This window comes from Rhinoderma darwinii, chromosome 7 (genome assembly GCF_050947455.1).
Source record: "Rhinoderma darwinii isolate aRhiDar2 chromosome 7, aRhiDar2.hap1, whole genome shotgun sequence".
In the NCBI taxonomy this organism is placed as follows: Eukaryota; Metazoa; Chordata; class Amphibia; order Anura; family Rhinodermatidae; genus Rhinoderma; species Rhinoderma darwinii.
In genome coordinates, this window is record NC_134693.1 from 128,663,043 (window position 1) to 128,690,943 (window position 27,901).

The following is a 27,901-nucleotide window of genomic DNA, read 5'->3' on the forward strand; positions in this document are numbered from 1 at the left end:
GTGGCATCTAAGAGTAACTCTAATCTTGGCCGTTACAGCGGGTAGTCTACTGTATATTACTAAAGCTCAGTCCCATTCATGTGAAGAGGCTGAGCTGCAGTACCAGGCACAGCCACTACCGAATGTACAGAGCTGTGCCTGGCAAGCAATGAGGGGGCTTCAGTGCTCACCGGGGCACCACAGCCCTACAATCAGCTGATCGTGGGAGTGCCGGGTGGCAGACCCCTACCAATGTACTATTGATGACATATCATAATGATAGGTCATCAAATATCACATTTCCGAAAAAACCCTTTCAGCTCCTCCAACACGACTATCATAGAGAATCCGACAGGTACCCGGCATGCTGAGGCTGGACACCTGGGAGACTGAATGGAGAGGTTGGCGCGCATGTGCGAAGCTCTCTCTATTCAAGACTATGGGAGTTATGGGAACACCTGCTGGTTGCCCTGCCTGGAAGATCAAACCCCCATTCTCCTTATAGAGGTAGGACTCTGACCTTTCAGACATTTATGGCATATGTTGTAGAAATCCCTTTAAGCTCATACAATCCCTTAACAAAAAACCTTTAACTGGGTTATTCAAGAATTAACAATTATCACCTATCCACAAGATAGGTGATAATTGTCTGATCACTGGGGGCCCCACCACTGGTACCCCCACAGATCGCAAGAATGGGGGTCCTGAATGCCCTGTTCCATTTTAAGCCACCAAAATCCCTTACTCCATTCAAGCTCCTCCTCACTGCAGGGCCACCACCGATCGCGAGAACGGGAGTACGGAGCACTGTCTTCCTCCTCACTGCACCCCCTGTAGTGAAAAGAAACTTGAATGGAGCATGCACCACCGCTCTATTCAATGTCTATTAAACTGGCGGAAACAGCAGAGGGCCGTACTCAGCTGTTTCCATCATTTTCATAGACTTTAAAAAGAACGGCAGCACACAGGCACGATCTCCGCTCCATTCAGTGTCCTCTGCACCGAGGTTGAGCAGTGAGGAGGAACAGGGTGTTCAGGACCCCCGTTCTCGTGATCAATCGGGGGCCCCAGTGATCAGACAATTATCTCCTATCCTGTAGAATGGTGATAATTGTCGATTCTGAGACTACCCCTTGAAGCAGATCTGTCCTGATGTTGTAATGACAGGTCCATCGGGCTATATAAGTAAGGTTTGTTAGAAACCAGAATAAATGAGAGTGGATGGTGGGAGATCGGTAAAAAGCAAGTGAAATATAGAAATGTAATGACGACTTCTGTGATCAATAACACATTTTCTACAGAATACTTAGTAATTGTTTACTAAGTGCGTGACCGGATCTGACCGCAAAGCACTGTGCTTGACTAAACTGATATGTGCATTGTGACCACTTATGTTCTGGTTTCTAATGCAATTATTAGAAGTTTATAATGTAATATAATCAGTGAGATGAGATAACCGACCACTCTCAAACATTGATATAAGTTACGCAGTTGGCAACTCCATTTCTGGCCATGTGAGACACATCATGGAAAATTGGCATTATGTTAAGGAGACTTGCGAGTTCCCACCTAGCGATTATTGGGTTAATCAGGGGATTAGGTCTCACAGCTGTTTTGTGAAGGGGAACTAAAATCTTCCTCCGCCCTGCAAGAACAGTTTCATATTCAAAAGAACTCGCTGTTTTATTTTTTCTATTACCAGGTCATACATTTGGTTCTGTCTATTAGGGGTAGATATGAGTTTATAAAGCATGATTCAAAACGTACAACTATCCTGGTATCAAACGCTCATATGACTAAAAGGTTTAATGGGGTTTATGTGGGGACCAAAAATTACTAGCAGTGTACTCACTGCAGTATATGATTACACTCACTAATATACATTCCGGTCCCCGTTGCGCTGATTCTGAGATTTTCATAGAATTTTATAGCGCTGCCGGGGGACCGGAAGTCTAGTTGCACAGTCTTCTTTGATGACGATACGACTCTTCGTCGTGTGACTGGCACTATACTCTATGTACAAGCAGGAGCAGTAGTACAGCAAGTACATAGAGAATAGCGGAATCGGTCACATGATGAAGAGTCGTATCGTCATCAAAGAAGACTGTGCAACTAGACTTCCGGTCCCCCGGCAGCACTATAAAATTCTATGAAGAAAACCCTTTTAACTTCTAAACCGTATGACTATGTACAGATGAAGGATGTTAAGTATAACCCAGTTGCCAGCTAGAGAGAAACTGCAGACCGATGTTGGGAATCTGGAAACCGACCAATGGAAATTGGTACTTAGGTCTGTTTCAGATATGTCTTTCAACTCAACAGCTAAAACCGAATGTTCAGCTATAATTTGTTGGGGAACTCGGCAGAAAGTGTTCAGCTTCCCTGCAGCACCACTACAGGGGAAGTAAAGCATTACACAATGCTCATTATAATCAATGCACAGAACTTGTGGGTCCTCCAGGACAAGAGCTACTCTTTGTAGCCCCTCTCGTTCTTGCTTATATATAGGGGACCCCCTTTACTAAGAATAAAAACTGTCGGAAATCCTTTAATACAGGGTCTTATAACAGGTGATACTTCCTCTTTAAGTGAGTTAAGTTCAATGGTTTCCTCTTCTTGTTCAGTAAGTAAAACTGCATTTTCCATTTTAAACCAAAACCAAAAATAATAAGTGAGTAAGCAGCATTTCTTGTTTACTGGGCAGCGCACGGCACATTTTATTCAGCTTTTTATGGAAAATGTATGATTGCGTTGCTTGGTAACCATCATGGGATCCTTGTGGTGTTTTCAGGTTTAGTACTTTACATATATATATATATGTATATATATATATATATATATATATATATACACACAGGAGGATTTACAATTTCCAGTATAATGCTTGAGAAATGATCATTTTCATCTTGCTTTGTCTGTTCTCCGCTCTTTGAAATCATTCTGTCCCATTACTTATATTGGTTTCACCTTGGCAAGAAAATTCTTTATATGTATATATATTATTTTTTTTTAAATTGTATTCTATTTGTGTGAGTCACTGACTGGGCATTTTTTCACGCTGTAATCTGGCTGGCATTCCCAGTACAAATTGCTGAACACACAGCGGAGAAGTCATTTGTTCTGTGGGTAATGATGCTCTGCTTCTATCACCAGAGCATGTAAGGACTATCTGCAAACCCTTCGACTTGATTTGATTTTGTCAGCTTCATTCTATAAATCTTCCTTGACTTTTTTCTTGTGCCTGTATAAGGCATTCTTAAGAAAGGAAAGGCAAGAAAAATAGCGTTGGCACAGGATAACCTTTGGTATGGAGTCTAAGGAACCCCTTGAGCTGCAGCCTAAACCCCCACAATTATTCGTTTTTCTGCAAGGGGATTCACAGGTCGCAATCCTTAGGATATTCACAAAATGACAGCTGGGCTGCAGATGAAGTGCTATGGAAAGAGGGATAAGCAGTGGTTAGATGTATGCAGATTTTTGTACACTGGAGGGGAAGATCAGTCGTGGTCAGTTGTATACAGCATTCGGTATACGGGCAAGAGATCAGCCATGGTCAAACATGCAGAGTTCGCTACACTGGAGAGCAATAGTGGTTGGATTACTGGAAAGTTAGAATAATCAGGTAAGTACAAAGCTGTGGGTGAAAATATGGCAGCAAGTATTGTGATGGACCACATAGCAGTTGCAATCACTAACTAATGATCAAGATTAGTAACACATGACTGGGACAAAACTAGAACACGCAAGACGCTCTGTAGCAGAGGGGTCAAGACTACAAATTAAGACCGGAGAGTCCAGAGTTCAAGTCTAGGAAGTTCAGCTACTAACAGCAGGACTGTAAGATGTTTGTTTCAGAAGTCTTGCAGAGTGACAGTAAAGAGTTCTGATGAGGTTCCAAAGTTTTTGAAGGCAAGAATTGCATTGCAGACTGTGCTATTCTTTTTGTCAAAAAAGACGGAACGTATGTATGTAAGAGTGATGATGCCATAGAGATCACTCAAGTATTAAAAAAGAAATTAGTTCTTCCAAAATTAAAATTTATCATAACTTGATAAATATGTACTAAATAAACGTTGGATAAGGTTTGTGCTGAAATAAACAATCCCAAACACATAACACAATACTTGTTATTTCTATTGTCATTTGTATTTGTTATAATTGTTATGTATCTTTCTTAGTTACATTGTTATACTGTTTATTTGTTTTTAGGTCCTGTCAGCAGTATTCTGGTAAACCGATATGGCAGCAGACCAGTGGTGATATTTGGTGGTCTCCTCAGTGGAACTGGCATGATTTTAGCCACTTTCAGCACCAGTATTATACAGCTTTATATCTGTGTCGGGGTCATAGCAGGTAATGAAGCATTATATGCTAATTTACTTAACGTAATCTCTTTTAGCATATGAATTTCTTGCTGGGATTTGGACAGGGCGATCAATATTTTGATTTGTGAGCGACATTTTATGATAAAGGAAAGGTGCCCAAGGTTATATTGCCATTAGACAAAATGTCATGTAACATTAACGTATGACAAAATGGAATGTAATATTCCGTTTATACAGTACATTCGCAAAGTTAATGGGAAGCAGTAAATATTACAGCTCAGTTATTTTTCTTGTAAATGTGTTATTATAATAATAAGGAAAAATGAAGACCATTTGTAAAATGTCTTACCGCTCACTCAAATGCATACTGTAGATTCAGCAGGGAACATTTAAAAGTAAGCTCTGCTGAAAATACAAAATTCTAATGTAATGTTGTCAAATTTATCCATGGTTTAGTTGAGGGGCATTTATATATGTTATGGGTACCACCATCCTCTTGTGGCTATTTAAAGCAGACTTGTCAGATTTTTCATCCTGCCCTATGTAAAGACTTGCAACTTTTTTTTAAAGTTGAAATGCATCTAAAATAATAAAAAAAATAAAGCACTTTGCAAATAGTCTTGATTAAAATTCTTCTACCATTTTAAGTATACGAAAGTGGCATTAACAGGGTTGTCTACTTTGAACAACCTTTTTTTGTAGCCTCTTAACGATAAGCTTATCACAGGTTTTTCTACTGCTGAGAACCCAGTGATCATCTGTAATCGATGAGGGAACCCAGCAGCAAGTGTTTAATTCTCCTGCAGCACTCTCACAGGAGAGATAAAGCATTACAGATTTTTACTGAAATCAATGGGCTGTCTGTGTAATGCATGAATGTGCTGGATCCCCCACAGTGAGAGACGCTCTTTATAGCCGAAATCCGCTCCTAATAGACGATAGCCCTGAATTGGGGACCATTAACTCAGAATTATCCACTACAGAACAACAAGGCTCTTTATAATGGTACAGGCATTTGGGATAGCTAGCTTTAGGTAGCACTAGAGAAACAGTTCTCTTCCTTCTGAAGGAGAGCTAACTTGCATACTTTTCCCAGGGAGCATTGCTTGTAAGACTCCCTACATTAGCTGGATCTCCGCAAGGAGAACCAGTGCCTTCCAAGAACACCAAGAACATCAAAAATAGTTGACATTTACCCTGACACTCCCCTCCCCAACAGAACCCTGCAAAACAGTGTATCTTAAGTGTTCCTTGCCGGCTGATCACAGGGTGTCCTGCTTCTGGGACCCCCGTCAATGTGATATAATCTGCAAAGGAATCCAGTAGCAAATGTTCAATTCCCCTGCAGCGCCACCGGCGGTAAAATTAAGTATTACACAGTTCCCATTGAAATCAATGGGTTGTACATGTCATAAATGGACATGTTGGGTCCTCCAGAATGAAAGGCACTCTGTATAGATTCTCTCCGCTCTGGCTGATAGATGAGGATTCTGAATGGGGGAACCGCCCCTATTAAACCAGACAACCCCTTTAAGTCAAATCTATTATCAGTAAACATGGACGAGGGACAAGCATTAGAGCGTAAATGTTTTTGTACAGTTTAAATTAATAGAGTCCATTTCTGCCATACAGACATTTAATGATTTCAGTCCCAAAGGACCTATTTCCACAGGTAACTCGAAGGAAAGGATTTTGGAGTGTAATTTACAGCAAGGATTTTGTTAGTGACTAAAACTCATTTTAATGACAAGTCAGCTAGAGGAATGCTGAGTAGGAAGCGATCTCCTCCTAATTAATGCTAGTAAAATGAGAAGACAATAAATTAGATTTGTGTCAGTGGAAATTTAATGATGAGATAATAAGGAGCTATAATTGATTATTACCTAAATGGGTAGTTGGCATTCAACCTAGTGGTTGGCATTCAACCTAAATTTGCATAACTTGTTACATTTCATAAATCCTTTGAGTCTCACCCAAAATATATTAATGCCTATTTTTCATTATCTAAGATTTTTTTTTCTTGTAATATCGTTACAGAAGTTCCTGAAAGTATTTTAAAGGCCATTTATCCAGCAATTCCCCCTCTCTACAATACAATTGTATTGTATTGTATTGTATAAGATTAAAACTTAAGGGGGTTGTAGATAAATAATGTTTAATCATTGTATGATGAAAAGTTATGAAACTTTCTAAGAAAAAGAAAACCATAGTTTCCCATGTTAATTCCCTGTAATCATGATATTTGATGCCACTGCTGTGTCTTTTAGGTTTCTAAATAATAAAATGTTAGGCAGAATTTACCTGGGTCATTTCATAGCAAAAATCCAGGAATGGACTTGAATGACAACCCAAATCTTCTTAGCCCTATGTATTTTGCTGTTTATGCTGAATCTCCTCCAGGATGCTTCCTGTTTCCTGTAGAAGATGTAGGGTCATTGCCAACCAACAATCCCTAACCATTCCTGGAGTTTGCACACTGCCTGTGAAATGCATGCTGCCGCACAAAGCACAGTCTGCAGCCCCTCTTGTGCCTTAGACCTGCATTTGTGGCTCTCCAACATCATGCTTACAATTTGGAAAGATCTATATAAATATAGCTTCTGATAGATGTGATCTGGCCATACCGCCTTATCTGTTGCCTGGTTAAGACATCATGTGAATTGTAGCTACCAGAGCTAAAATTCAAGATGGCAGTACAAGTTAGACTATTCCCTTTTGAAAAGCAAGGTAGGAAGTGCTAGGAATTATTTTTATGTGTCTGCTGGAGTTTCTCTTCAACTTTGCATTTCAATTCTTCACAATTTTCAAGATCTCTGCTTGCTGTCAGCAATGGGAACATTGTTGTTTACATTCAGAGGCAGAAAATCTGTACAGACCTAATACTTCTAGCAGATGGTCATTTGTTACAATGTTTCAGTCTACGCAATCCTCTGTAACCTAAACTGTGCAGCACAAATCTCTCGCTTGTCCTGGACTTCAGGTTGATTTCTTCAATGAGCAGCATTAGGTCAATGTTGATTTTAAAAAGGTTGCAAAAGATTAGAGCAAGGATCTGCTTTTCTTCAATGGAGCTGCATTACCAGACACAGCCTATAGGCAATAGTAGCGCTGTTGAAATATGTAGCTGATTGAAAAGTTTCATAGCTTTTAGTAATACAGGGATTAAACTATCTAATTATATCAAATATTGGCTTTTTTATTTTTGAAGTTGAATAGGTTTTATATAATAAGTGAGACCTTCATTAATGAGATTAGAATAAAGGGGTCTGCATTTCAGAAACAGCGCCATCTTTTTTATTGGCTGTGTCTGGTATTGCAGCTCATTCTCATTCAAGTGAATGGAGCTGAGCTGCAATACCAGGCACAGGCCATGGAGAATAGTGGCACTGTGTCTGGAAAAAGAAGCAGACCTTTTCTTCTAAACTTATACAACCCCTTTAATCTTTGTGAATTAAATACTAGTCATAGTATTCTTCTCTGAAAAAGGATGTACTAGAAAATCCATCATTTAATACTGTGGCACTTCCCCTCACCAGCAGTTGGGACTAGCTGCTGTTCAAAGTTGCAGCAAGGCTACCTCTACCAGGGGACTCCAGTCCTGGGGAAGCTCCTAAGAACACTGTCCATATATGGACAGTGACCGTAGGAGCTTCCCCAGGGTTGGAGTCCCCGGGGAAGTTATACGTTTATTTGCTGGATCCTTCAGGATGGAATAATGTTGTTTTCTACGCTATTCCATCCTTTGAAAGAAAAGTATACCAACGTATACCAGCCCGACGGGACACTCTTTTGGCCTCCATCGGGCTAATAGAGCCCTATGGACATGTTATCGCATAAATCGGGAGCCTTCCCAACGTGCAATATAAACATAGTTCATAAATGTGATATGAAGGGGGCCTTAGTCACACATTATGTCACCAAGACTATTTGGGCTGCTGTGTACAAAATTATGTAGCTAAAAATTATTCAGTAGGGCGTCAATCTAATGAAAAATGTAAATGGTAAACTTCAATATCGCCAAGGCACTCCCTAGTGGAGTTATTATAAATTATAATGTGTTGTAGAGACCAGATTGTTTGTTATTCTATTATTAATTATAATTTTTCTTTTTTATATCTAGGGTTTGGTTTCTCTATGAACCTCCAGCCGTCAGTTATCGTGGTAGGAAAATATTTTCGGAAGAAACGCCCAATCGCTAATGGCCTTGCGATGGCAGGAAGTCCTGTTATACTCTCTACACTTGCTCCTTTGAACCAGTTTTTGTTTGACAAGTTTGGCTGGAGAGGAAGCTTCCTGATTTTGGGTTCCCTACTGCTTAATTGCTGCGTTGCAGGGGCCTTGTTTCGACCGATCGGACCCAATACGTCTAAAACCAAAAAGAACAAAGACAAGTCAATCCAAGACGAAGACCCAGAGAAAGTGAACATGAGTCTAGTAGAACCTGTAAAAGTAGTGACACCTGAAAAGAAAGAAAGTTGTATGACGAAATTCAATAAGGTCCTGGACTTGAGTTTGTTTAAGCACAGAGGCTTCTTGATCTACCTCATTGGAAATGTGTTGATGTTTATTGGCTTTTATGCACCTATAGTGTTTTTGGCTCCTTACGGAAAGCACCTTGGCGTGGACGAGTATTCAGCGGCCTTCTTGTTGTCCATACTTGCCATCGTTGATATGATTGCTAGACCGGCCACTGGAATGATCGCTAACATAAAATGGATAAGGCCAAGAGTCCAATACTTTTTCAGCTTTGCCATAATATTTAATGGTCTCTGCCACCTCATGTGCCCTCTTGCTACGGGTTATGTTGGTCTTGTTGTGTACTCTGTGTTTTTTGGCTTAGGGTTCGGCATGGTTTGTGCTCTGCTCTTTGAAACTCTTATGGATCTTGTCGGAGCAAAACGATTTTCAAGTGCTGTAGGACTGGTCACCATTGTGGAATGTGTCCCCCTTCTCCTGGGACCCCCAATTGGAGGTAATTTTCTTATATATTTATTTCAATCGCCTTGTTTATACCTGGTCAAGTTTGAGGGACCACATATGAGTAACAGGTTCTGCAAACTAGCCTATGGTTTTCTGATTACTTCATATTGAACTTTCAAGTAAAAGTTGTATCCTCTGATCTATGTGTGGTATTACCTTAATACTTGTCCAGTATAAGGTGAATTTAAGGTGGCAAAATATTGGTGCTTTATGATATCATTAAAAGGGGGATCCAGTCAAATTACCTGATATGTCATAGATTTGAATGGACCTTTGCAAAAAGCTGCGTCAGATTTTCGGTAGTAGAAATCTCTGAAAAGTGCCGAAAGCATTTACGTTCTCTATATCACCCTTTCCTTCTAGAAATCCTTGGTGGTCTGAGGTCACAGACTTTACCAATATGACCTCATATATCAATAGATCATTTTGGCTGGATTTCCCCTTTAAGACCTGCGTATTGTATAGTCCTAAAATTTGTTTGTTTTTATTACATACAGGTGCTATTGTAGATACCTTTGGAGACTACAAATACATGTTTTTTGAATGCGGGGCCATTATGGTGTTTGCCGGGCTCTTCCTTTTCGTTGGGAACTTTTACAACTATCGTATGCTAAAGAAAGAGGCAGAGTCGGAAAACCACGACCAGAAGAAGGATATAGAAATGAAGGATGGTGCTAGTCTAAAAAAACAGGACTATGATCAAGTGAGCAGTGATGAAAAGGCAAAGAATGGCAACGAAGTCCTACCTGCCAAAAACGATTCTGAAAATGTGAGGATGTGAATGGAACAGGTCATCAATGATGGAAGCATTTTGGGACACTTGTAGATATTTATAGGCGTGATCTCCATATTGGATATACTGTGGTACATAGTACATACTGTGACCTATTATGTGGTGTCAAGAATTGGATTGGACCAGATGAAATGACTCAATATTCAAGAGTGGGGACAAAAAAAAAGCAAACCTGAAATGAAGGCAACACACGTCTAGAAATTACATTTTATAACATATAATCTCCTAACAAGGATGACAAAGAGCTGCTAGTATCACTCACTCATAGATATGTGTCTCAGGGGGTTATCAGAACTGCAGATACAGTTAATAAAGTAATGATCATGAGTGTAGGGATTTTTATGGACTTCCTGTCAGTCATCCCTCAGAAGACATTGTTGATTAATTCATAAAATGTCAGTGATCTGTGAACACGAGAAAGTTTAATGTAAGTGTCTTAAAGAGGGCCTGTCACTAGATTATTTAAGTTGTACTGGTTCACAGACATGAATAGCGCCATCTTCCCAAATCCATGGCTGTGTTTATTTTTTTCCTGGACCCTCCCGTTCCAGAGATATGGCCCACTGTTGTGTTGGCTTCCTATATGCTAATTTGCTCTAGTTAGCCAACAGGGTGGAGCTAGCTTCCCTGCGACTGATGCTGACCAATCAGCGCGAGGCAGCTTGAGGGATGTTCACGCCCGTTTGGCTAACTACAGCAAATTAGCATAGAGGGAGCCAACACAACAGGAAGACCGTGCTAATCAGGTCAGTTAACCAGTTCAACTTATATAACCTAGTGACAGGTCCTCTTTAAAGGGGTTATCCCAATAGGACAACATCTGTACATTTGCTCTGCTCGGAATCCCCCTCTATCCGCCATACTGGAGGCCAAATGCAAAGTTCGGCTGGCACTCTTAGGCTGGATTCACACGAGCACATTACGTCCGTAATGGACGGACGTATTTCGGCCGCAAGTCCCGGACCGAACACACTGCAGGGAGCCGGGCTCCTAGCATCATAGTTATGTACGATGCTAGGAGTCCCTGCCTCGCTGCCGGACAACTGTCCCGTACTGTAATCATGTTTTCAGTACAGGACAGTAGTTCCACGGAGAGGCAGGGACTCCTAGCATCGTACATAACTATGATGCTAGGAGCCCGGCTCCCTGCACTGTGTTCGGTCCGGGACTTGCGGCCGAAATACGTCCTCATATTGACAGTGATGTCTGGGGCTTCCCCAGAGCCTGAGTCCCGTGCAGAGCGCTAGTATAGGCTCTGCTCCAGGACTCTGGGGAATCCCCTGACATCGCTGTCCTCATATTGACAGTGATGTCTGGGGCTTCCCCAGAGCCTGAGTCCCGTGCAGAGCGCTAGTATCGGCTTTGCTCCGGGACTCTGGAAATCCCTGACACCGCTGTCCACTTATGGACAGCGATGTCTGGGGCTTCCCCAGAGCGGAGTCCCGAGCAGAGCGCTAGTACAGGCTGCCCTCATATTGACAGCGATGTCTGGGGCTTCCCCAGAGCCTGAGTCCCGTGCAGAGCGCTAGTATAGGCTCTGCTCCGGGACTCTGGGGAATCCCCTGACATCGCTGTCCTCATATTGACAGCGATGTCTGGGGCTTCCCCACAGCTGGAGTCCCGTGCAGAGCGTTAGTATCGGCTCTGCTCCGGGACTCTGTGGAATCCCCTGACATCGCTGTCCATACATCGACAATGATGTCAGGGGCTTCCCCAGAGCTGGAGTCCCAGTGATGTCAGGATCACAGCTGGAGTCCCAGGAAAAACCTACTAGTGCTCTGCCCGGGACTCCAGCTCTGGGGTTGCTCCCGATTTCACATTCCCGTCCAGAACAATCCCCTGACGTCACAGTGTATGGACAGTGACATCAGGGGCTCCAACAGCAGAGGAATCCCCAGCCAAAGCGTCGGCAACGCTCTGGCTGGGGATTCCACTCCTAGAGGGAGCGCCAATGGAGCTATCTATTTGGGGTGTGTGTGGCATTATCTGCGGAGGGCACTGTGGCAGCTACGGAGGGCACTGTGGCAGCATCTACGGAGGGCACTGTGGCAGCATCTACGGAGGGCACTGTGGCAGCATCTGCGGAGGGCACTGGCAACATCTACAAGTGGGTGTGTGACAGTATCTGCAGAGGACACTGGCATTATCTAGGGGTGTGTTGCATTATCTACAGAGGGCACTGACGTTATCTACAGAGGGCACTGTGGCATTATCTACAGAGGGCACTGTGGCAGCATCTACAGAGGGCACTGGCAGCATCTACAGAGGGCTCTGTGGCAACATCTACAAGTGGGTGTGTGACAGTATCTGCAGAGGACAATGTGGCATTATCTAGGGGTGTGTTGCATTATCTACAGAGGGCACTGACATTATCTACAGAGGGCACTGTGGCAGCATCTACAGAGGGCACTGTGGCAGCATCTACAAGTGGGTGTGTGGCATTATCTACAGAGGGCACTGGCATTATCTAGGGGTGTATTGCATTAACTATAGAGGGCACTGTGGCATTATCTATAGAGGGCACTGTGGCATTATCTATAGAGGGCACTGGCATTATCTACAGAGGGCACTGTGGCATTATCTACAGAGGGCACTGTGGCAGTATCTACAGAGGGCACTGTGGCAGCATCTACAGAGGGTACTGTGTATTATCTACAGAGGGCACTGTGACACTAAAAAGGGGCTGCCCAATCTTGACATGTGTGTCTGCCAAACGCTGCCAACTGAGCCGCCGGACTGCATTTAGCGACACTTAAACTGGAAAACTGGATTGTTGAAATAAGCACGTGGAGAAATCTCTCAAATTTTAAACCTAGCGGTATTATTATAGTAATGTAGTATTATTATTATAGTAATATAGTGTTATAGTAGATCAAATAACTAATTGATTAACAATAATTTTGTATTGTATCAAATTTGAAAGTAATGCGGCCCGTCAACTTCCCATTTTTTATATATGTGGCCCACTTACCCGGCCGAGTTTGAGACCCCTGCTGTATACTATAAGATCACACTGTGTTGTTTCGCAGGGAAGAGGAGAACTGTATGATGCTGATTGGACAGCGTCATACAGAAAACATTGCAATGCCCACAGTGAAAAGAAAGCGTCACCTCCCATTTGGCAAGTATAGGCAAATTAGCATATTTAGAAAAATGCTCATAACTTTGCAAATAATAAACGTTTTTAAAAAAAATAAAAAATTACACTGTAATTATCAGCATCATAGCGCCTATAAGATTAGTTAGGAGATAGGGAATTAATAAACTGGTGACAGATCTTTAATGGTAATACTTGTCCTAAAGTGCTCACTCTTTTGAAGTGTAAGCTGTCTAGGCCTTGAAATTTAGGTACATTATATCCTGAGTATATTTACATACCTCCCAACATTTGCATCCCCTTATGCAAGACACTTTTTAAGCCCCAGATCCTAACGAGAACGCCCACTTATATACAAATTTGCATAAGCACCGCCCACTCTGCAACCTGTTTTACAGGACAATCAAGCGATTTCTGGATATACGCACATTGGGCCTTATTCATCAAAACTGTCTAGAAGAAAATTTGACTTTGTTGCCCATAGCAACCAATCACAGTGCAGCTTTCATTTTTCAAAAGCAGTTTAGGAAATTAAAGCTGGAATCTGATTGGTTGCTAGGAGCAACAAGGCCAGATTTTCTATTACACAGGCCCAAATTGTTTTCATATATTTTTGGTGTTACTTATACTTAAAAACATTTGTTAGGCTCTGTACACACTTTAATTATGTTGGGCGTATGCGCTGGGAAAGCTCTTGGTGCACATAGCGAACGTATCCATAGGCCCCCATGCACCCATCATATGCCAAAAGGGCCGGTATATGGGTATACCTTTTTTTCACTGTATGCGATAGCATAGTCTGCTGCGCTTTTCTAGACACAGTAAAGAAAATACGTGTGACGCGTGGAATAGTTTTTTTTCTCAATGGGAGTCAATGGCCGACATATGGCACTGTATGCCTGTATAGTGGCATAGGTCGGAGGCTTCTGTTGGACATATACTTCAGGAATTACTCCTGACGTATACCTCTGAAGGAAAATAATGTAAACAGGGCCTTATCTGTGATTTTTGAATGTAAGAAAATTCACACTGGTGTAAAGGACACTTTAATTCTTCTAGGAGCAAATATTTTATGAAGAAAAACATTGTAAATTATATTAACCTGAACCAGAGAAATATTTTTTACTCATAGATACATACAGAGTCAATGCCATTATTGTCACAATCATTGTACTGTACCACAAAATAAATTTATTTATAATAGTTTTGTATAAAAAGGGGAGTGGTTTAGTGGAAAGGGTGTGGCTTAAAATACGCTGACACAATAGCATCAATATTTTGTCGCAAAAAACTGGCAAGAACTAAGCCAACCAAGAGGTGGTATAGAAAAGAGAAATGTGTCTAAGGCTTCATTCACATCTGCGTCGGGACTCCGTTCATGGGTTCCGTCAAGGGAACCCATGAACGCAATCTAAACTGAAACCATAGGTTTCCGTTTGCATCACCATTGATTTCAATAGTGACGGACCCGGTGCAAATGGTTTCCATATGTCACCGTTGTGTAAGGGTTCTGTCGTTTTGATGTAATGAATAGCGCAGTTGACTACGGCATTGATTCTGTCAAAACGACGGAACCCTTAAACAACGGTGACAAACGGAAACCATTTGCACCGGATCTGTCACCAATTAAGTCAATGGTGATGCAAACGGAAACCTACGGTTTCCGTTTGATTCAGTTTGGATTCCGGTCATGGGTTCCCCTGATGGAAAGTTCCGACGGAACCCATGAACGGAGTCCCGACGCAGATGTGAACGAAGCCTTACATGTCTAGCTAGATGCACTAAATGTACCATACAGCATGCACCAGTTCGATAAATTTATTTTATGACTGCCTGGTCTAAGTCTACGCTCTAAATTTTAGACTTCATTAGTAAATCTGCCCCATATTCTCTTAAAATCGTGGAGTTTCTAGTTCCTCTTCTGTATACAGCCATCGCATTGTAAATACTGCACGCCTTTGGATATCATATGGGTACAGTATATAGCATGAGATGTACGGTACTTAGTAACCCTATCCTATGTGTCACACCTTAATGACAATATGAGCGTGTATGTGTCAGGTCATTTCTATGGTAAAAACGACTTTGCCCTTTATTGGCTATGTCATCAGTTAAGCTATGACACGTATGACATTTGACAGCGAATCATAAAATAATTGGGTGATTCACGCAAAATCTTGATCGATCTCAGAGGGACAGCATGCAATATAGAAGTAGACCCTGTCATGATCAGAAGTCCTTTCTCCTGCCACAGAGAAAGGTCAAGAGCTTAAAACTGTTATATATTAGTATACATAAAGGACTACTTCTTGTAAAAAGTTAGTCATTTGATTCACTGCACCTGCTCCTAGACTCATGGGCTGCTGTAGTAAAGCAAATGACCAATACCTTAAGCAACGGTACATATAATATGGCTAAAGGTCCGAATTAAAGGGGTTGTCCCGTTTCAGCAAATTTATGTTTTTTGTTTTTATAATTAAAAGTTATACAATTTACTAATATACTTTCTGTATTAATTCCTCACGGTTTTCATGATCTCTGCTTGCTGGATAGAATTTTATCCACTGGAAGTAAAAAATGAATGTTCCTACTGAATAACAACAAGCAGAGATCTTGAAAACCGTGAGGAATTAATACCGAAAGTATATTGGAAAATTGTATGACTTTTAATTATATAAAAAATAAAATTAATTTGAAACTAGACAACCCCATTAAATAAATACCCATAACTACTAATAGATAGTGACTAATATATAATTTTTTAAGTCCACAGCCACTTACTATATTTTTTTAAATTAAAGAGTAGAGTCCCCCTTACGAGCTTCGCTCCTGTTTATCAGAATAATGAAGTGTCTTTCATCTCTATAGTGATTGTGTTTAACCGCCATATTAAAGGAATTGATTCCCATGTATATACAGTAGTTACATAGGTTGAAAAAAGACACAGGACATCAAGTTCAACTCTTGTCAATACATTACACATCATTCATTGCTTGATTCATTATAACCCTCAATGCCATTCACCAGTAAATAATAATTTAACCTTTGTTTAAATGCTGACATAGTTTCTGCCGTTACTACGTCTTGGGGTAGGGCATTCCATAGTTTGTCTACTCTAACTGTAAAGAACCCTTTCCTATATTGATGTCTGAAAAGTCTTTCTTTCAAACGCAATGAACGTCTTTCTTCCAAACGCAATGGATATCCCCTGGTCCTTTGTAGAGTCCTTGGAAAGAACAGATCATGTGCTACTTCTCTGTATTGACCACACATATACTTATACATGTTGATAATATCACCTCTAAGGCGTCTTCTTTTTTACAAGCTGAACAAGCCAAATTTCTCTAGTCTTTCATCATCGTAAGCGACACCTCCCATCCCATTTAATAATCTCGTTGCCCACTTCTCCTATATCCTTTTTGCAATGTGGAGCCCAAAACGAAATTCCATATTCAAGATGTGGCCTTACAAGGGATTTGTAGAGGAGTAATATTAAATTTGGATCACAGGTTTTTATCTCTCTTTTTATACACCCTAAAATTCTATTTGCTTTTGCAGCTGCTGCTTGACATGTATAATGTAAGCTGCCATTCTATGCTCTCTGGTATCAGGCGTTGGTGGACTCCGTGGCCGCCTTTATTTTTTTGGGTTGTAAGATCTACTTTATGAAAATGTTCACGCTGCTATAGTATTCACTACGAATGTTATATGTTGACCAGGCCTGGTGGCCACATGGCCAAAAGTATCTAGAGATTCGGAGACATGTTGCTTAATCCCATTATAAGTCAATTGGGGGGAAATGAAATGACCATAACAGATCCATCATATCCGTCATGACACCAGTGTGAACAGAGCCTTACTTCAACTGACTCTACCAACAGAGAAACTACATTGAATTTCCATAATGGGCACATGGTCGTTGCTTATCACTAATGGCATTATCCCATGTCTTCTGGTTTCATTGATAGCCTGTAGTATCCACTTTATGGTAGTGATATTTATAGGAATTTGGATGCATTATGACCCCGAGATGGAAAATCTAATTAAATATAGTGGAAAATATAATTTTTTTGTTCTAGAACAACGTGAATGTCTCGGGTCATGTTCTGTTCCTGCCCCAGCTCCGATATTTCGGCCATTGACTGGAAAATACAAGAGATGTCTTTCATCAGTCATTCTGCTCACATGCCTGGATGCCGGGAGTGACTAGTAATGAAGGTGATTAAACATCCATCTATAATTAATTTCTCACACTTCCCTGCCTCTGACAGACAGTCTGGATATCAAATTTCGGCGAACACGGATTTGTGCTATTATATTTTGCTTGTACTAAGCCCAGCAAACAACATTGTGATCATTAATAATTTCCTCTGTAAATCTCTTTAATCATTTCCTTTCCAAACTTAAAAAAAATCAATTAAAAAAATCCGTAACGATAGATTTTGTTAGGGGCTGCCACCCATTTTATACTGTACTATTGATCATGGGGGTCCTAACAATGGGGCTCCAGTAATCTAACAATTATTACCTATCTTGTTAGTGGGAAACCCCGTTACATCGTGAAGGTTCATCTTGTGCTTGTATATTAGCTGAATCACTAATAGGGAAGAGCAGATGTGGGGAAATCAATTTCCCTGGGTCTGCTGTCCTTAAAGGGATTGTCCAGGCACGGACAACTGATGACCTATCCACAGGATAGGTCATCAGTATATGATCGGTGGGGGTCCATCATCTGGACCCCGCACCGATCAGCTGCTCCACACGCCAGATGTTTGCAGGGTATGCAGTATTCGGAGCCTGAAGCCGATGGCTCCGGTCACGGAATAGCTGCTGAGCTGCAGTGAATAGGAGCAGAGTTTTCGTTCTGCAGCACGGCCGCTATGCAGTGGTCGGAGCCATCTCCTTCCGGCTCTGAATACTACATACCCTGGATGACATCTGGCGCGCGGAGGCAGCCTGAGCAGCTGATCGATGCGGGGTCCGGGTGTCGGACCCCCACCGATCATATACTAATGACCTATTCTGCGGATGGGTAATCCGTTGTCTGCCTGGACAACCCCTTTAAGGCACCTAGAAGCTGGAGCAATATGCTTATGGGTATAGCAGCCATCTCTGTGTTGACCCCCTAAAAATAGGGAGATTGAGGAGTGCCTAACCCCCACATATGCACATTGGGGTGATGTTTAGTGGAATCACTTAGGGCTCATTTATTTAAAGGGATGGACCACGTGGTGATGCCATTGCTGGGGGGGGGGGGGACACCTGGCAATGCGTTCACATTTTACCTGCAGCGAGGCTAGTATTATAGTATTACGTGGCGTGCATTGAAGTCAAGCTCTTTGCAGCATAACTCCCCTCCGGGTTAATAGACGAGGTTATATTGGAGTTATATCTGATCCTAGGAAAGCTGGGGGACAATCAACATGACAGCTCCCATGTTATTACAGCTCTCATAGCGGTGGTCACCCACCTATTCTAGACTCGAAATTGCAAATCTAACTAGTTAAAGCAGTGAGCAATGGGCAGATTTGCCATTCTGATGACTGGGAAAGCTGGGTATCTTCCCGTGTGAACTGTAAAGGATTCGATATTAGCTGTCACCCAGCTTTCTCATCAACAGATATCGGTTGGGAACTATTAGTGCATTGTAGACAACATATCTGCATTGTGCTGCTTTTTATCTGAAATATGTGAAAAGAAAACGAATCATCATCTGCGTCTACAGCGAGGGCTCTGAGGACACCACATTCAGACAGTGAGAAATGTCCCCGATTAATGGCGGTGTCAGCTCTTATTGCCGTGTTCTGGCCATTTCTCCTAGATAAAAGGTTAATGAGTAAAGTGTCTCTTTATAATGAAGGAGCGGTCAGATCTAGATGTTACTGTTGTCGGATTAGATCAATTCTCATCCTGTTATGGAAGAAGCACAATGGCAGGTAAACCTAGCTGTAGGTGGTATATAGATTATTCATCTTCAATGTAAATCCGCCTGTAAAGTGTGGCCCCCTAGTGGTGGTGTAAGGGCCAATGCAGGTGTGTTGTGGCAAAGATGGTACGAAAACAGGAGATTTACGGCAACTCAAACAATGTCGGAGTTCTCGGCACACCCGACCGCAGCAGGAAAACAACAACACTTCTTAATATGAGGCACAGACACGGTTCGGGCTGGTAGATGATCGATGACGGAGACAAGGCTGCTCCTCCGTGATGCAGAGTACCCACACCGCTTACACGACTCTGCACAGAGAGGCCCCTTACCTGTCACCCGCAACCCGCTCCAGGACCACAGACTCCCGCCCCGCGATGGTGCCACCGCTTCTCCAGCAGCTTTCCACAGATTCTTCTCTCTTCTCTCTCTTAAGGCTTCGTTCACATCTGCTTCAGGATTTCGTTCTTGGGTTCCATCAGACCTTTCCGTCAGGGGAACCCAAGAACGGAAACCATAGCTTTCCGTTAGAATTACCATTGATTTCAATGGCAGCGCTTCCGTTGCTAATGGTTTCCGTTTGTCTCCGTTCCGTAAGGTTTCCCTTTTTTTTTTGGGCAGAATCAATAGCGTAGTCCACTTAGTCCACACGCTACGCAAACACTGCAGATTTTCCGCAACAGATTTTGTTGCGGAAAATGCACAGCATAATACGGGGGGCCACTGGGGGCGCATGGCAAGGTGAGCTGATTCCATCTGTTCACATGTTGTGGTGCTGTATGGTGGTGTCTGTTGCTGTAGTGCTGCACTTGTGGGGGGACGTGGCCCAGAGCTAAGGAGGCTTGGCACGGTCTATTAGCATGGGTGGTTTTGGACCATTGGGTTGCTCCCTCTGCGGTGGCGGGGGCCACCGTGCGGTGCTGCAACCGATAGAGTAGCGACCCACTTTAAAGAGGTCGCCGTGAAGTGGCAAGTGGGCTTATACAGTTTGATCAAAATGTTTACAAAGAACCTCATGTTCATGTTTCTAAATTATGCCTAGCGGCTCAGATCAACGTATATATTGTGGATTGTGCGGTCCATGTCTAGTTTCTCACAATGCTGATAATACGGCAGCAGCAAACTGGATGCGATTTGAAGAAACCTCATCCCAACGCTGCGTAAATGGTGAGCGGAAAATAAAAGCATAAATAGACGTGCAGTTTTTTAATCCGCAGCATGTCAATTGTATTGTATTTTCGTAAACAAATTGAATTCAATGGGGAGGTAAAACCTGCAAAAAATAGCAGATGTTGCGTTCTATTGCATCGGAAAAGCAGCGATTCCGCCGCAAAAAAACGCAATCTAGAAGAAAAAAAATTAATATACTTAACCAGAATTCTGTGTTTCTTTGTCCAGCCCGGCCTCCTGGGGTGACGTTTCATCCCATGTGACCACTGCAGCCAATCACAGGCTGCAGTGGTCACATGGGATGAAACGTCATCCCAGGACTGTAGAACGTCAGAGGGAAGCGTCGCCATGGTAAGTATCCAGTTTTTTTCTGTGCAGTTTTCCGCAGCGGACATCCTAGCCGAAAAACTGCACCACAATTTAGTGCGGTTTTTTGGTCGTAATTCCCTGCGGCGACCAGAGCGGATACGCTGTGTGTTTTTACGCAGCGTATCCGCCCTGTGTGAACATACCCTAATAGTGAAACATGGAAACCAGATTTCCCACTGCCTTTCTACAAGCAGTCGGTTTTATGACAGCCTGTCCCGGCAGTGCTAGAGGAAGAAAACAGACTACTGTAAGCGGCAATCTGTATTCTGCAGACAATTTTGACGGAATGGAGAGGAATTTGATTCTGCTTCCTTGTTATCTACTATCCCATACTAGATGTACATTAGGGAATTGCAGTATATGAGTTCTCTAATATGTAAGTGTAGTTTTCTATAGACTAGTTATCCTGTGTGATGAATGGAGTCCTGACTAGGGTATAACCCTTTTGTGAAACTTGTGGCTGTTTATCATGATGCAGTCAGCTTTTCCATTAATTAATTTCTCCTAATGTTTGTGAAAACAGGCAGACACAATGTAGCAAATTGTGTGTTCATTACAGTGAAATAATGAGGTAATGATTTTCTGTCACAACAGCTCTGCTGCAGAACAGATTACTATATGCAGTACCCCAGTTCAGCCGCTAGAGGCCAGCCTTGTACCGTAAGAAAAACTGTACTAGAAAGCATCACGTTACTAATTTCATGTTATTAGATGCCAAGTGATTTTACTTTATAATTCCATAGCTAATTAGCAATAATTAACAATCATTACATATACATTTCTGCAGGATATATAAAGCTATGGTATGGAGCGTTATTCCTAGAAAGCAGTTGCTTTAGGTGGCGCTATAGAGTAAAACGCGGAGCAGTCAGCAGCCCGAGAGTGAAGCCAAAGAGCGACGCCAGTGGCCGAAAACGGTATGACTGTTTCCTGTCACATGACCTGCTCAAACAAGAGCGCGAAGAAGAGACAATGGCGTAATTTGTCCTGTGGGCTCATTTGTGATCCGTGTTTGCACTATGAAGCCTGTGGACGTTTTTTTTACGCTTTTTAATGAATAAATATTTGTATTTTTTTACATTTATTTCAATGCTAAAATGTTGTAACATTTGACCTGACTTTAGAGCCCTTGGCCCGGTCCTTGAATACAGACCGGACATTTAAGGGTATTTCGATCGGGAGAGCGACACTGAGGCTGGCTCTTTTTGCGGATGATATCCTCTTATTTATGGCTCACCCGGACACAGAGCTGCCTAAAGTGTTGGATGTCATATCGGACTTCGGTGTTTTTTCTGGATTTAAGTTGAATGTGTCAAAATGTGAGGCTCTGTTTCTGGGCACCACAGACCCACGGGGGGGGGGGGGGGGGGTTACCCACTCAGCTATACAATATTCCAGTGGCCAAACGATCAATCAAATACCTGGGTATACATATTGGGCGCACAGCCGACTCCCTTTATCGTTTGAACTATCTCCCCTTATTTATGAAGATCTTACATGATTTGAAAAGGTGGCATGGTTTACCACCCTCTCTATTGGGTAGGAATCACCTTCTTAAGATGATGAGCTTCTCGGAGCTATTGTACCCATTACAAACCTTGCCACTTCTTTTGAAGCATGCAGATGTCTCAAGATTACAGTCGGCTTTTGGTCACTTCTTATGGAAAGGGAGGAGGCCTCGAATCCGCCTAGACAAGCTCATGGCCACTAAGGAGAGGGGGGGGGGTATTAACTTACCTAATATACGAGGATATAATTTGGCCTGTTTAGCAAGACATGTCATAGACTGGGTGGCGTCTACTAGTTATCATTCAGATCACGCGCTTGAATCACATTTTTGTGCCCTATGGGACCTCTGCACGCTCCTACACTCGTCCCTATCAGCTATGCCTGGGTTTATAAAGCAATCGGTGATCTGCAGAGATACTTTCATGGCTTGGAGGGCTATGAGATGGAGTTATGGTCTATCTTTTCGAATTTCCAAATATCTTCCCCTATGGAATCACCCGGATTTTGCTCAAGGAAGAGATAGTAGTCTTTTTGCAGAATGGAGGGCGAGGGGTATTCTCAGGGTGGAGCATCTACTCCATGACACGGATCCGAGATGGCTTACGGGCCAAGAATTGATAGACAAATTTGGGCTAAAACCTTTCCAAAGCATCCAATATGCTCAGGTCCAGCATTTCTTTGGGAATGCGCTAAGGGAGGTGGGTCGAGAAGTGATCACAAACTAAATGGATAAAGCAATTTTTCAACATACTGGAATGCTGTCTGTCTCACATATCTACTGCAAAATTAGGGATAGCTTGATTGTTACTCCACCGGAACAATTTTTTACAAAATGGGAAGAACAATTAGGAGACGGGGACCTTCGGGACAAAATTCTGATAGGATGGGGTTCAGTTCGGAAACATGTGATGAGGGAGTTCTGGAGAGATACTCAGTTTCGTATAATGCACAGGTCAATCTTCGGTTTTACTATACCGCCGAGCACTGCTAGGCCGGACCGCCTGGTGGCCTGTCCTAAATGTCATATTCAAAGGACAGATCTGTTCCACGGTTTGTGGCAATGCTCTGCAATCCAGCCCTTGTGGTCTCAGATCCGTGGCATGATGGATACGCTGTGGGGATTGACTTTGCCAATGTCTCCTGTCCTTTTCCTCTTCCACTATTGGGAGGAGGAGATGGATGGTGGCGGAGCGGAAGGGAGACACCTGCCTAACTGTTTCACCTGATCTGTTTGGTAGTTAAGCGACTACTGCTACAACAATGGTTGGTATCGACAACACCAACTATGCAAAATGTAATGAACCAACTAAAGCAATGTTTACACATAGAACGCGGAGCGTATTAAAACCAAACGCACTAAAAAAAAATTCATAAAATGGAAGGAATTTATGATGCAGCATTTATCTGAACCGGAACTCAAACAGGCGGTGTCTCCCTTCACGCTCAACAAATGGTACTTGTTAGAAGCTTTAAAGGGTACGCTGGGTCGTCTGCATTTGCGAGACAGCTAAATTTCTTACCAAACTAAATCAGGATTTTCTTTTCCCGAGAAAGGGGGAGGGGTTTATGCCCCCTTTTATGCCCCCTTTTATGCCCCCTTTTATGCCCCCTTTTCCTTACTACTGCTTCATGTATTTTTGATACAAAACAATGTGCAATTTCTTTATTCGTTATATTACACATTGTGATAATATTGTTTATTATGTTTGGGCCTGCGTGCTCCTATTTGTTGTATGGTTTTGTACAAATTGAAGAAAATAAAAATTTTTGGAAAACAAAATGTTGTAACGTACAAAAGCAATAAAAAAAAAATTGAGGGCGGGAAAGAACATTTGAGAAACATCAGTAATATGAAAAAATGGCGCATAGGCTGCTACTTAGGGATGGTTAGATCGCTGTGCAAGGCCTGTAATTGATAGCTATGGACAATTTAGGGTCTATGTATCAGGAAATGACAAAAAATGGCGCAATTATATCAGCCAATAGCGGGGAGATATGTTCGTGTCGGTGCGCCAGTCTCCGTATTCATCAATCTGGTGCATGCACAGGCGAAAAACAATGCCGGGTCGGAAGTGGCAATGTTTTCCGCCATTTTTTTGATCAGAAAGAAATGTGATAAATGATGGCGTCAGGTTGGAGCGCATTATTTATGCCAGAAAATCATAAATATATTCTGAAATGTGCATCACATTGCGCCATTTTTTCCCAATGTGGTTTTACTGCATAATGACACGGTTTTGCAATGTGGTTTTTATTTTTTGACTGCACGACTTGTACAAGTAGAGTACATGGGGAGAACTTACTAAAGTTGGCGTTTCATACGCCAGTCTAAAAATAAAGTGAACTGTAGTATGATGCGTCAAATTTATTAAGAGGTGCATGCCTCTTAATAAATTTGTTGCAGTTTTGACTGTCCGTGCACCAGAATTTGCGAGCTCGGCCGGCCGCCGTGGGCCGCATTTTCGTGCCGTGCTCCCCTACAAAGTACGGGAGCACGGCCCATAAAAAATGAAAAAGTAGAACATGCTCCATAATTCCCGGCACGGTTCTACGGCACAGACACCCTTCCGTAGCGATACGAAAGGGTGTCCGCGGCCAATAGAACCGGGCGGGTCCGTAATTGCGGACCGTATTGCGGTCCGCAATTACTGAGTTTTTTTTACGGTCGTGTGCATGGAGCCTTATTGTGGGGTCCATGATATTTTCCATGGTGTTGCTACAGATACTAAAGTGTTGCACAGTCTGATACGTGACCCTCTTTCTGCTGGTTGAGTCTCCACGTCTGGGTGCTTTTGGCGCACGTTTGACAAGTTTATGTTGGATACTGTGCGTTATTTGTCACTGTAAAAATAAAATATTTACACAAAAAGGATCTGAATGTATACTGGAAGTATAGCGCCCGTATATTTTTACCTGTTAACCCCTTAATAGGTCAGTTCCATTTTGTTTATGTCTCTCATTTCAGCAGCTATATTTTTTCATTGACGTGGCCGTGTGAAGCTTTTGTTTTATGCTGGAGAAATATTTTTTTTTGGGCATAGTTTGGGGGTACATATCAGTTACTGTCATTTGTTTTTCGACATGAATATATAAAAATGTGTCTGTTTTTAAAAATTTTATTTATTTTTACACTGTTCACGTTTTACACTAAATAAACCAGTAAATAAATTCCTCAGGGTATTATGGTCGTGTGGATACCTAATACTAGTCCTTCTCAATGAATTAGAATATCATCAAAAATGTATTTCAGTAATTCAATTCAAAAAGTGTCTCTCATATATTCTATAGATTTATTACACACAGAGATCTATTTCCAGCATTTTTCTCTTTTAATGTTGATGATTATGGGAACAGTTAGGCTGGATTCACACGAGCATGTTCGGTCCGTAATGGACGGAACGTATTTCGGCCGCAAGTCCCGAACCGAACACAGTGCAGGGAGCCGGGCTCCTAGCATCATAGTTATGTACGACGCTAGGAGTCCCTGCCTCTCCGTGGAACTACTGTCCCGTACTGAAAACATGGTTACAGTACGGGACAGTTGTCCTGCAGCGAGGCAGGGACTCCTAGCGTCGTACATCACTATGATGCTAGGAGCCCGGCTCCCTGCACTGTGTTCGGTCCGGGACTTGGAGGTGATCAGCCTGTGGCACTGCTGAGGTGTTATTAATACGCCGTGGCATGGGGGCGATCAGCCTGTGGCACTGCTGAGGTGTTATCAATGCGGCGTGGCATGGAGGTGATCAGCCTGTGGCACTGCTGAGGTGTTATAAATGCGGCGTGGCATGGGGGCGATCAGCATGTGGCATTGCTGAGGTGTTATGGAAGCACAGGTTGCTTTGATATCGGCCTTCAGCTCGTCTGCATTGTTGGGTCTGGTGTCTCATCTTCCTCTTGACAATACCCTATAGATTCTCTATGGGATTTAGGTCAAGAGTTTGCTGGCCAATCAAGCACAGTGATACTGTGGTTATTACACCAGGTATTGGTACTTTTGGCAGTGTGGGCAGGTGCCAAGTCCTGCTGGAAAATGAAATCCACATCTCCATAAAGCTTGTCAGCAGAGGGAAGCATGAAGTGCTGGAAAATGTCCTGCTAGACGCTGCGCTGACTCTGGACTTGGTATAACACAGTGGACCAACACCAGCAGAGGACATGGCCCTCAAACCATCACTGACTGTGGAAACTTCACACTGGACCGCAAGAAACTTGGATTGATGCCTCTCCACTCTTCCTCCAGACTCTGGGACCGAGATTTCCAAATTAAATGCAAAATTTACTGTCATGTGAAAACACGACTTTGGACACTGAGCAGCAGACCAGACCTTGTAAGGGTATGTTCACACGTAGTCAACCAAAACGTCTGAAAATCCAGAGCTGTTTTCAAGGGAAAACAGACCCTGCTTTTCAGACGTTTTTTTACCAACTCGCATTTTTACCAACTCATTTTTTTACCAACTCGTTTTTGGAGCTGTTTTCATTGGAGTCTATGAGAAAACAGCTCCAAAAACGTCTGAAAGAAGTGTCCTGCACTTCTTTTGACGAGGCTGTATTTTTACGAGTCGTCGTTTGACAGCTGTCAAACGACGACGCGTAAATAACAGGTCGTCTGCACAGTACGTCGGCAAACCCATTCAAATGAATGGGCAGATGTTTGCCGACGTATTGTAGCCATATTTTCAGACGTAAAACGAGGCATAATACGCCTCGTATACGTCTGAAATTTGGCCGTGTGAACATACCCTTAAGGCCTCATTTACACGAGCGTGTGCGTTTTGCGCACGCAAAAAAACGCTGCGTTTTGCGTGCGCAAAAGGCAATTGACAGCTCCGTGTGTCATCCGTGTATGATGCGCGGCTGCGTGATTTTCGCGCAGCCGCCATCATAGAGATGAGGTAGTCGACGCCCGTCACTGTCCAAGGTGCTGAAAGAGCTAACTGATCGGCAGTAACTCTTTCAGCACCCTCGACAGTGAATGCCGATCACAATCTACACCAACCTGTGAATAAAAAAAGACGTTCACACTTACCATGAACTGCCTGCTTCCTCCAGTCCGGTCTCCCGGCCGTTGCCTTGGTGACGCGTCCCTCTCTTGTCATCCGGCCCCACCTCCCAGGATGACGCGGCAGGCCATGAGACCGCTGCAGCCTGTGATTGGCTGCAGCCTGTGATTGGCTGCAGCCTGTGCTTGGCCTGTGATTGGCTGCAGCTGTCACTTGGCCTGAATTGTCATCCCGGGAGGTCGGACTGGAGGAAGAAGCCGGGAGTTATCGGTAAGTCAGAACTTCTGTTTTTTTTTTACACGTATATGTATATTGTGATCGAAAGTCACTGTCCATGGTGCTGAAACAGTTTAAGTCTTTCAGCACCGTGGGCAGTGACTGTCTCCTGACGTCGCGTACCCGAACATTTTTTGCCGGGTTCGGTTAAAACGAGTTCGGCCGAACCCGGTGAAGTTCGGTGCGCTCATCTCTAATTTGACACTCCGTTTGGATGTTTGTAACCAGAAAAGCACGTGGTGCTTTTCTGTTTACATTCAGGAGTTTGACAGCTCTTGCGTGATTTTCGCGCATGCAACGCAGGACCGTCAGTGTGGCATGCGTTGTTTTCACGCACCCATTGAAGTCAATGGGTGCGTGTTGCGTGAAAAACGCAAGAATATAGAACATGTCGTGAGTTTTACGCAACGCACTCACGCTGCGCAAAATTCACGCATCGTCTAAACAGCCCCATAGACTATTATAGGTGCGTAC

The 27,901-nt window shown here is 42.8% G+C and overlaps 1 protein-coding gene across 2 annotated transcripts in view; it reads left to right on the forward strand.

The window, feature by feature from the left end:
• Positions 1 to 10,739, forward strand: part of LOC142657376 (monocarboxylate transporter 2-like) — a 33,940-nt gene extending 23,201 nt beyond the window's left edge. For both annotated transcript variants that reach the window (XM_075832399.1, XM_075832400.1), the window contains exons 3-5: positions 4,189 to 4,332; positions 8,425 to 9,276; positions 9,782 to 10,739. In XM_075832399.1, the coding sequence (XP_075688514.1) occupies positions 4,189 to 4,332; positions 8,425 to 9,276; positions 9,782 to 10,065 (1,280 nt within the window). In that variant the 3' untranslated portion in view covers positions 10,066 to 10,739. The remainder of the gene's footprint in view (positions 1 to 4,188; positions 4,333 to 8,424; positions 9,277 to 9,781) is intronic.
• The last annotated feature ends 17,162 nt before the right edge of the window (positions 10,740 to 27,901 follow it).